We start from the raw sequence: 11,576 nt of genomic DNA, 5'->3' as shown, positions 1-11,576 counted from the left end.
GAGAGAGAGAGAGAGAGAGGGAGAGAGAGAGAGACAGATAGAGGGAGGGAGAGAGGGAGACAGATAGAGACAGAGAGAGAGGGAGACAGATAGAGGGAGAGATAGAGAGAGGGGGAGGGAGAGAGAGAGGGAGACATAGAGGGAGAGAGAGAGAGAGAGAGGGGGAGGGAGAGAGGGAGACAGATAGAGAGAGAGAGAGAGAGAGAGAGAGAGGCTGCATGAAATTGGACTGAGAGTTAAACTAAATGGGATCACAAGTGAAGGAAAGCAGACAGAAAAGAGGGAGTGAAGATGAAGATAAATGGAGGGAGGACAAACGAGTCAGGAAGATGAATCATGAGGAAGGAGGAAGAGAAAAACAGAGGAAATAATAAAATGTACCAAAACTTCAAGAAAACTAACGTATGACTGATAAAAAGAGAGAAAACTATCCTTCAGTTTCTGAGTATTGAAAATTATTAACTATATTAAAGTTACTCTAACAGAAAATACTCACTCTGGCGTTACTCTGTAAATATACCTGATACTTTCTATAGCTACCATGTGAATTACTGTAGTTTTTAAGCCCACAGTTCCTCGAGTATCGACTCTGTACGTCTTATTTTGTCCCACTTTAAACACCCATTAGATTCTCCATGTTAGCCTGTAAATATTTACTAAATATTTACTTATTCTTTTATTAATTTTCAATCGTTTTTCTGGTGAAAACACTTTTTGAAAACGATGTCCGGTAAAAACCCTGTAGTGAGCATGTTGGGCCAGAGCGTTTTGTTCTTGTTGGTTTTGTTTGGGAACCACACGCACACAGAGAACAACACTATAAACATTAACGACATACTTGTTTATTTTACCATGTGAATAGTTACTCTGCTGTTACCCGGTAACTTGATCCAATAGTTACTCTGCTGTTACTCTTTATTTGACCAACAGTTACATTAGGATTAAACGCTGACATTTACAGAATTATCCAGGGAATGTTCGACAGTATGTTGTGTAAAAATCTAATCCTTTAATTATATAATCCAAAGGGGACAATGTGTTACTGCGTAAAAAGTTGTATTTATACCATAAGTGCCCTACAGTCACTGTAAATACCCGATAGTACTATGTAGTAATGTGTAGCTGTGGTTTTTCCATAAAAATGGTCACAATTATCCCGACTATATAATTACCCTGGCAATTAAGCCATTAATGCCCCACAGTGAAGCCAGAAGTACCAACAAGAGCTTCAGTAGTGACTAGTAGTGCACAGAAACAAAGGTTCCTCCGTGGTGTCATGACTCCCAGTCCATGTTCTCCTGGACTTGGTACTTTTATTTTGACAGTCACCGTAATAACAATCCAACTTGTGGTCTGTCCACTAGAAAGTTCTCCCCTCCTCTCCTCTCACCTCCTCCTCCTGTTCTCCTCATCCTCCTGATTCTCCTCCTCCTCCTGTTCACCTCCTCCTCTTCACCTCCTCCTCCTGTTCTCTCTTCCTCCTCCTCCTCCTGTTCTCCTCCTCCTGTTCTCCTCCTCCTCCTGTTCCTCTCCTCCTGTTCACCTCCTCCTCTTCACCTCCTCCTCCTGTTCTCCTCTTCCTCCTCCTCCTGTTCTCCTCCTCCTCCTCCTCCTGTTCCTCCTCATCCTCCTGTTCTCCTCCTCCTCCTGTTCACCTCCTCCTCTTCACCTCCTCCTCCTGTTCTCCTCTTCCTCCTCCTCCTCCTGTTCTCCTCCTCCTCCTCCTCCTGTTCACCTCCTCCTCCTGTTCTCCTCCTCCTCCTCCTCCTGTTCTCCTCCTCCTCCTGGTCTGGTCGGTCCAGAAACCTTCAGTATTCTAAGTTTCTAGCTCCTCCTTGATTTTCCTCATTTGAATATTGGATCATAGGAGCTACATTCAGAATCTGCTGTGTCTGTGTGAGCTGGACTGGCTCCGCCCACACATGCCCATCTTGGGAAGAGGAGGAAGTACTTCCTCTCGTGGTGCCATGTGCCAGAGCAGAGCTGCCTAATTGTGGGAGGAGTCAAAGGGAGGGCCAATCTTGATTGGGATTGGCTAAACCCCCGATGACACTATATAGGGTTTGATCTCTGATTGGCTGCTTGGAGCAACACACTTTTTAAAACCTGAAACAAGCCAGGGACAGAGAGGACAGACTGTCTTCACTTCTGGGACGTTAGTCCAGGTATGGGGACGAGTAGTACTGCTGGAGAACCTTTAGGAAATCCTCTCATAACAGGAAAAGTCATCAGCTTTCATTCGTTTTAAGTTGAAAATCAGTTCGACATCAGAAAAGGGTTAAATTATCGTCAAAGAGACGAAGGAAATGGGTGGAAAACAAAAACACGGAATGAGTGTTGAAGAGATGAAGAGACGTCGAGTGTGTGTGTGTGTGTGTGTGTGTGTGTGTGTGTGTGTGTGTGTGTGTGTGTGTGTGTGTGTGTGTGTGTGTGTGTGTGTGTGTGTGTGTGTGTGTGTGTGTGTGTGTGTGTGTGTGTGCTGAGACTCCCAGGTTATTTTTACCCTCCATTTAAAATCTGCTTGGGGATGCAGAAGCGCAGGAAGTGAGTGTCGTCTCACTTTTCCTCAGAGCCTCGGTTCTCCTCCACCAAACATCTTTCCCGCAGTGTCGCTGCCGCCGTCTGCCAGCCGCTGCTCCCATGATGCATCAGGCCTTCCTGCAGGGTTCGACCACACCAGATGCAAATCGAGCAAACAAAGTCACTACAGTCCCAGATATTTTAGGGTCGACAGAACCTCGGTTCCTGTTCCACTGTTCAGGGAGACGACATGAAGATACATTTTTAAGAAGGGCCCTGGTTGCATTTTTAGTTTTTTGAATCAATTAAAACTTTATCTAGTTGAAAAATCCTGGAAAACAATGATTAGCGGGTGTTTTTTAAAGAGAGAAGGTGGATAGATTAATGAAGGATGTTGTTTCTGGAGAATCGGGACGGAAACCGATTATTACGATTCCATGTTTGATTCTGCTTCACGATTCGGTTCTTTATCGATTCTCTTTTGGAAAAAAGGATCTGCAGTATCACCAGCAGAGGGCGTGCTCACGTTGTCACGGGATGAGATTCTCTCCGGAGCGGATCGAAAACGTCACGTTCTTTCAACGTTCTGGCTGCTGTGTGCAGATGTTCCTGCGTGTTGGTCCGACTTCCTCCATCGAGGAAAACCTCCACACTGCAAGTTGCCCTCTTGTCGACTTTTCTCCCGAAATGGAACCAAACTTGGCCGCCATGTTTCCTGCTGCTGCGCTAGTGAATGCAGTCGCCGCGTATGAGTTTGCGTGTGCTAACGAACGTGGCGACGATCCACAGACTGGACACACTGAGAACCGGTTCTCAGTTCTCAACTGATTCCGATCCTTTCGCATGACCAGTTGCAGAGTTTCACAAAAAGTTGCGTTTTCCCCCCGTTTCCATGGAGACGCAGCGTTTTGGGAACGTTCCACTGAGGAAGCTGTTTTCAAAAGGTTGGCTCCGAGCACCGCCGTCGTGTAAACGGAAAACCGAAAATGTTACAGAACTTTTTTCACTTGAAAACGTGTAAACTTGGCCTGTGAGCAGAAAAACGACATTTCTAACCCAAATCACAAACGTGGCTGAGCGCCGCCGCCGCCGCCACCGCCGCCGCCGGGTCACGTGCAGCTTCCTGCTCCTCGCTGACAGCCGAGTCACTCTTTACTTCTGCAAGCGCAGATTTAAAAAACAACAACAGCAACAACACAGGCGTCACAGATCTTTGCACAGTCCTGCCCCTGTTTTCTTCACATCACTCCATCCAGACCGTGATGCATGTGGCAACTGACCCGCTGCAACCCGGCAACCCGGCAACCGACACCAAACACCGCGACCGGAACGGCAGCAGGTCCGAGGCCGACGCTGACGGGTTCAGACGTAGAGCGTCTCCGCCGGGAGAACAACCTTCCTCCCAAAACACGTCAGTTATTGCTTCAGTCTGAGTTGAAAGGCTTTAATGTGTTGGTGCTTCGAGAACGTCAGAGAGACGGACAAGTTTTATGGAGAACCGAAGCTGGAACCACGGTTGGCTTTTTGTCTGCGTGTATTTATTTATTGGTTTGTATGGATATGTGTAACTTTTCACCAAAAACTATTACCACGAATCAGATGAGCGGTTCGGGGATGATTTGTCTCCATTAGATGAAAGAACCACAACAGAAGAGGAACCGACAGAACCTTTAATCTGAATGTTGCAACTACATGAAGGAACTCAAACGACCTTGACGACAGACGATGGATCAATAACCTTGTAATCCACTGGGTTCCATGGTGGCAAATGTGGCGCTGGCTAAGGTTTGCGCTCTACCGAGTGTAGCTCTACAGTAGTTATAATGCCTATTTGGAGCCGCTATGGAGAGCAATGGCGGACGACCTGCTGCAGGTGGCGCCGCAGAATCTCGTCGTTTTAATGAGGACACAGGTTGGATTTGTCCATTTCTATGTTTTTTCATGCTCCAGGTCTTCTTCGTTTTGGGTGTATGTCTGTGGCAGCGTTACATCGCCACCTAAAGGCCTGGCAGATGTACTACATCGGTTTGAGTAGTTTTCATGGTTTCTCCTGGACGGGGAACTTTTTAGGAGCGACGGGGAGAAAGAAGATGGTTTTGGTGGAGGTGACGTACCTCAGAGTCTCACGGTGCTGAAGAGTTTTCTACTTAATGGTGTTTTGTTTACTTTTTTTAAATGATAGAAATTCCTGGATCCTAGTTAAAAGCACCCAACCAATGGAGGACACTTTTTAATTTCCTATTATTTCGAATAACTTTTTCTTTGGACGGTCGCAGGCGAGGCGCCCAAGGCGAGGCGCCCAAGGCGAGGCGCCCAAGGCGAGGCGCCCAAGGCGAGGCGCCAAGGCGAGGCGATTGACAAGCAGAAACTTTCTAGTTGCTTTCATTCTAAAATTCAAACGGTGTCTCAAACAAAAACAAGGAAAACGGGAGAGCTTCACTCTAAGCCTCTCTCTCTCTCTCTCTCTCTCTCTCTCTCTCTCTCTCTCTCGCTCGCCCTCAGGTACATCCACGCCCTCTACCTGGGCGCCCAGAGCCGCTGGCACAGCAACGGGCCCCGCCGCCACTTCCACTGGCGGCTGATGTTCGAGAGCGCCGACATCACCATGCTCCGCCTCCTGGAGGCCTTCCTGAAGTCGGCGCCGCAGCTCGTCCTGCAGCTGAGCATCATGATCCACGGGAACGCCGTCCTGCCGCTGCAGGGTGAGCGACGCCCCCCCCCCCCCCCCCCCCCCTCCTGGCTCCGCCTCCACAGAGTCCAAACAACCAGTCATCGAAAATATGCAAATAGGAGCAAAGTTCTGAGGAAAGAAAGTCGTCTGTTAAGAAAAGCGACACTAATCAAGACTTCTGGTGTGTGTGTGTGTGTGTGTGTGTGTGTGTGTGTGTGTGTGTGTGTGTGTGTGTGTGTGTGTGTGTGTGTGTGTGTGTGTGTGTGTGTGTGTGTGTGTGTGTGGAGGGCCGCTATCACTATGAGAGTTTATGCTTTATTCATGCACCTCTTAAGAAGCAGATTGGCCTTTGATGAATAAAACAAAATATACTCTCTCCATGTGTTCACACACACACACACACACACACACACACACACACACACACACACACACACACACACACACACACGGAGGTGGAGTCAATAACAACAAGGTCATTATTGAAAACGAGAACCAGGTCTCAACGAACTCACCAGGTCAAAAAAAGGGGGAAAAAAGCATTTTCTGCCGTTTCCACGGAGACGGAGCTTCTTTTTTTTTTTTTTTTTTTAAACTTCCACCAAGGAAGCAGTTTTAGGAGATGATCTTCCACAAGCAATATCACGTTTATACCCATTTTCATAGGTGGAAACATTTCATCGGTCAATCTTCTGTGGATTAAAAAACATGTAACTTTTCTGGAATATACACATTTTGTGCAGAATACTAGCGCCATGGAGGTTCTTTCTTTAATACTTTAAATAGTGATGGTCAGTTGTTTATGTCAGTTTTCAGGTTTTATTCTCTATAAATGGTTTTTACTGCTGGTGTTTCTTTATTTCACCCTTCAAATGTCGCAAAAGTAAAATAAAGTAAGTCTCAGAATAACAGTTAACATCAGCAAAAAGCCAAAACATTTATTTTAAAGTATTTAAATATGTGACCCGGAAACAGTTTAATACAATTTACAGAGTTAACATGAAAAATCAACATTTCTTCAAGCACAAGCTGCTTCTTTTCTATTTCTTATTGTTGAATTTCTTTTTTTTAAATGATTGTTAATTCTCTGAATTGCATTAAAACATGAAGCTTCTCCTCATCTTCAATTTCCCTGCTTCCTCTGTGATTCGGGGCTAATTTGAGAGAAAGTCGCATGATTAACTCCCATGAATGTTTAATGGTTAAAGTCTCTGGTGCTCTGCTGGCGCTGATAATCTGCAGGAAGAAGAACGGGAGGAAACGAGCCGCTGGATTAGAACGGAGCTCCACTGGAGTTCGTCAAGTTTAGGAGGAATTTGTATTTCTGATTTAATTTCTATGAAAAGAAACTGTTTGTAGACTTAAGACGAGAAGAAGAACATGTTTGCTCTAAACCTTCAATATGAACTCAGATTGCTTTTATTTTATTTCTACTTTTCAGAATGAAGTTCTGGCGTGTAACTCGTCGATCTTCCTCCAGATGAAAACTTTTCTCGTTACTCAGACGTGATTTTCTCGCTTCTTGTTGTAAATATAATGAAAAGATTCTTCTAACATCAATAATGTATTTTTCTTTTCTCTTTCTTTCTCTTTTTTCTCCCTTTTCTTGATTTTACCTTCTTTTCCCTGTTGTTCTATTTATCTCTTTTTTATTATTTTCCTTTTTGATTTTGTCCCTTTGTTTTTTTTCTTTACTAAAAATAATCTATACTTGCGATTTCATTTTTTTTTTTACTATTTTTACTATAATATACAAATTCAACTATTTTATCCATTTTCATCAATTCCAGCTGTTCTGGATGTTTTATCTGTTTTACCTTTATTGGTCTTAATCTTGGAGATTCTACTATTTTTGAGAATCATTGTGGAAAGCAGACAAACTAAATGTTTATCTACAGATATTAATATGTTTTAATTAGTGGCTCTCAGACTCAAATCATCAAATCTGGTCGTCCTTTTGTTTGGATAGTTTCTGTAGACTTCATACATACTGTCATAACTGCAGTAATTGAAGTATTTCATATTAGTTTCATTGTTTCTGGATGACTGGTTGTGCTGCTGAAACAAATCAAGTTCCTCTAAACGATTAATGAGGTTCTATTACATTTGGAATTGATTGTTAAAATCTGTGTGTTGAAAACTCAACTTTATTTCTCGAGCACTTGAAAAACAATCAAAATGTAAAACCACGAGGTTCGATCAGGGGAAAAAATAGAGAAATAAAATGGCCAAAAATAAAACGGGAGCAGAGACTCAAGCCGGGTTAAAACAGGTTTTTTATAATTATTCTTTTACCTTCTGCGTATTTCTTTTTATCAAGACCCCCCCCCAAAAAAAAAGACCAAACAAGGTATTTTGGGATGTCCAGTTTTAACAGTATTCACATATTCAAGCACAAATCATAATCACTGGTTGTATGTGCGAAATTGCAGTAATAAATAAATAAATAAATCATTTTGAGAAAAGGAAACCCCCTGACCCACCCAGGTCTGTTCCTGTCTCCTGAAGCTCTCTGGCGCCCCCTAGAGGAGGGGGTCCAGACAGACAGATTGTAATCGGTGCATGTCTCTGCAGGTCTGTCGGCCTCGGCCTCCCTGGTGTCGCTGGCCTGGATGATCGCCTCCTACCAGAAGGTTCTCCGGGACTCGCGGGACGACAAGCTGCCGATGTCCTACAAGGCGGTGATCGCCCAGATGCTCTGGCACTTCTTCACCATCGGGGCGAGGACCGTGGCCTTCGCCCTCTTCGCCTCCGTCTTCCAGCTCTACTTCGGGATCTTCATCGTCAGCCACTGGTGCGCCTCCATCAAACACTGGATCAGGAAGAGGCACACCATCACACCTGATATCAGGAGGATTTATTGATCCTTCCCACTGTGACCAGCAGCCTTGTAACGATCGACTGAGCTCAACCCGACGTCTTTACCTCGGACATAACCAGCCAGACAGAGCAGGATTACTTTATTCATTCTGTCCTGCACACAGCGGAATGACGGCAGTCAAAAGTGCCGCATTTTTTAATATATTCTTACCAAGGTCACACGTAGTTTAGCATTAAAGATATGAAATATCAAACATCACACAGCGGAGAATCTACAATCTATTGAAGGAAAGAACTTTCTTAATGATCCTGCGAGGAGATGAAGGAAAGACCACAACCGTCTCAAATAGGAATTTGAACCAACGATGACTTTCCTTATCATACCACTAGAGGGCGCTTGTGTCAGGCTGCCGGCGCAACTTCTACCGTTTGAGCGTCGGGTGAAATCACGTCGTGTTCGCATTTTCTTTTCAGAAAAGTTTTGCGTTTACATGGAAACATTTTGAAAACCGTGTCCGTTGGCACTGAAACGGTTCATTTGTTGTTAATGATGGCCGGCAGCGTCATGAACGATTTTGAAGGCGGTTCTTAAATTTGTATATCGAATTAAATCTTCCAAATGGAGTAATTTGTATTTACTGAGAATATTAGAGTGACGATAACGAAGGTGTTTTCTGTCCGGTGCCTTTAGTGCCTGATTCTCGAGAGATCTGAGTGTCTGCTTGTTTTTGTTTGTTTGCTGTCGCTGCCGTTGCTTCACGCGTTACTTCAAGTTGATGCGTCACCTCAAACATAGACAAGTCGCCGCCATCACTGTTTCTGAGGCCACGTTTACACCCGGGTATTTGATTAAATACCTAAATAACGTTTCTTGCTTTTACACATGAAGCAGCTACGAGTCTCTCCAAACGATGAATCCTGAAAACTCCCAGTGGAGATTTAGAAGAACTGTGTGGCTCTGTTTGCATCTAAAGACGGGAGGCGGAGATTTCCATCGCAATCATGACGTTGTGTTTTTTTTTCCAGGATTCTGATTGGCTATCATGGCTTCATGCTTCTCATTACACTGCCCCCTACAGGTCTGGTTGCTCATGCGGGTCCGTGTCAATTAATATTATTTTTTTTTTTTAGTAAACGTAGAGGGGAAATATTAGTTTTTGTAAAGATCTGGGTACGTGTAAACGTGGCCTGAAAAAGACGACGCAGTCTGCAATATATGTTCAGCCAAAGTGACAAAACAACACATCCAACCTTCATCTTTGCCGTCCTTTACCTCCGGAGGATATAAATGTTCTCAGTTATTGTTTCAGTATCGGTTCTGAGAAGCAGGAAGTTATTGGTTGTCGGAATCAGTAGGGTGAAAGATTATTAAAGTTATTGTGCATCGCTAAAGTCAATGACAGTGACTGCAGGGAAGTCCTTTTGGATTGGTCTTATTAAAAAATATATCTAATATAATTAACCAAAGATACTTTTCTCAGTAACAACATGAGTTATCCAGCATAAACATGATTTTATTTAAGTTTTACTCCATAGTACCGTTTTTTGTTTTTCACCAGAAAAACCTGGTTGAGATTAAAAATCTCTTTTTCCAGAGCGTCCTGACCAAGACAAGCAGCACTACATTAAAGTTCCAGACAAAACAGGCACAGAAAACACATGAAACAGAAAAGAAAAAAGCAGATGGAGCCGCTTTTTCACCAGTTTAGTCCCGACTGGAGGACCCGTCGGTAAAAGAAGATTAGAAGCTTCCATGTTTGTGTGTCTGATGTTGGTCTGAAGGTCTCAACAGCAGACAATGATGCTCCAGACATTTAAAATCATTTTGACCGTCTTTTCCGTTGGTGTTCCAGGTGTGTGATGACCTTCTGGATTATTCAAGGTGAAACCGACTTCTGCATGTCCAAGTGGGAGGAGATCATCTACAACATGGTGGTGGGGATCATCTACATCTTCTGCTGGTTCAACGTGAAGGAGGGCCCCAGCCGCTTCCGCATGACGGTCTACTACTCGGTGACGCTGGCGGAGAACGTGGCGCTGACCGCCGCCTGGTACACCTACCGCGGCCCGCACACCTCCGACTCCTCGGCCCTGGTGGTGGTCTGCCTGGTGGCCTGCAGCTTCGCCCTGGGGACTTTCTTCATGCTGGTGTACTACTGCTGGCTGCACCCGGACGGGCCCGTTCTGGGCTCGCAGTGGGGGGGCTGTGTGGACGAGGGCGTGGCGGGGGCGGGAGGGGTGGCGGGGGTGATTGACGCCTGCCTCACCCCCTCCCAGGGATCTCAAACGGACATGGTGATCACCAGTCCCCCCAGGACCCTGCCCAGGACTAAAGACACAGGGGAGCCGGTTCCCGGGGACCGGGACAGCTGCCTGCCTATCTTCCAGGTGCGCCCCTCACCCTCCTCGTCCCCGGCGCTCCTCCACAGGACCTCCTCGTCGTCCCGCGCCCCGGAGGGCCCGGTGATCCGGATTGACCTGCCGCGGAAGCGATACCCGGCGTGGGACGCCCATTTCATCGACCGGCGCCTCCGCAAGACCATCCTGCTCCTGGAGACCTCGTCGGCCGTCAGCCCTCGCATCCAGTACCGAAGCAGCATGATGGGCAGCAAAGAGGTTCTGGAGTACGAGACAACTGTTTAAGCCGACGGGGGGTTGAGGGAGGGGGGGGGGGGGGGGGGGGGTCTCTCCAGGACCACCTTCACCGGGACGGGCATGAACTGAAGAGCGTCGGAGCGTCGGGCAGCTCTCTCTAAGAAAAGACGCCGTCAAAACTTGATTGTAAAATGTGAAGCGCAATCTGGGGCTGAGGCGGTCCGGGGGTCGGTATCATGGAGGATCTGGGGGAGGGGCTAAGGGAGGAGCTGGGGGAGGAGCTAGGGGAGGAGCTGGGGGTGGGGCTAGGGGAGGAGCTAGGGGAGGAGCTGGGGGTGGGGCTAGGGGAGTCACACTGAACCGGGATAATCTTATCTAATGATTTTATTTTCTAAGCGCTTGGAAGTGAGACACGTAATCTCTCGTCCAGGGACCGAGGAGCGTTAGATTCCGTTTCATCCTGGACCGAGGAGCCAAAAAAGGAATTTGAGAGAAATGGAGTTGTGGAGTTTGAGATAATTAATTGAGAAACAGTCGGCTGCTTGAGCCTCGCACCTCGGAGACACAGAGAAATATTCGGTTTGTCATCTCGTCCAGGCATCCCCTAAAAAAAAAAAAAAAAAAAAAAGACAAATGTTTTCCTCATCAACATGAATATTTGCTGACTCGTGATGTTCACATTGTGAGAAATGGTGACGGTGAAGACGGCACATACTGGAACGTTCCAATTTTTCATTTCTGACCAATCGTGTCCAAAAGTTTGCATGTCCCTGACGACTAAACCTGGAATGAATCTTTAAGTGGGGTCCTGAAGAGAATCCATCCAGACCCAGCTCCAGACCCGGCTCCAGCTACAGACCCGGCTACAGACCCAGCTCCGGTTGCAGACCCAGCTCCAGCTGCAGACCCAGCTCCAGCTCCAGACCTGGCTTCAGACCCAGACCCAGCTCCAGCTCCAGCTCCAGCTCCA

General features: G+C 46.1%; 1 protein-coding gene across 1 annotated transcript in view; it reads left to right on the top strand.

Moving 5' to 3' along the window:
• xkr7b (XK, Kell blood group complex subunit-related family, member 7b) overlaps positions 1-10,654 on the top strand; it is a gene marked incomplete at both ends in the record, with an annotated part of 51,679 nt that extends 41,025 nt beyond the window's left edge. Inside the window, 3 exons of the mRNA XM_080468738.1 lie at positions 5,023-5,222; positions 7,766-7,985; positions 9,865-10,654. Coding sequence (XP_080324864.1) covers positions 5,023-5,222; positions 7,766-7,985; positions 9,865-10,654 — 1,210 coding nt within the window. The remainder of the gene's footprint in view (positions 1-5,022; positions 5,223-7,765; positions 7,986-9,864) is intronic.
• Positions 10,655-11,576: the final 922 nt, after the last annotated feature.

This window comes from Lipophrys pholis (genome assembly GCF_963383615.2).
Source record: "Lipophrys pholis genome assembly, chromosome: 8".
NCBI classification, from domain to species: Eukaryota; Metazoa; Chordata; class Actinopteri; order Blenniiformes; family Blenniidae; genus Lipophrys; species Lipophrys pholis.
This window is presented reverse-complemented; position numbering and strand designations above follow the sequence as displayed.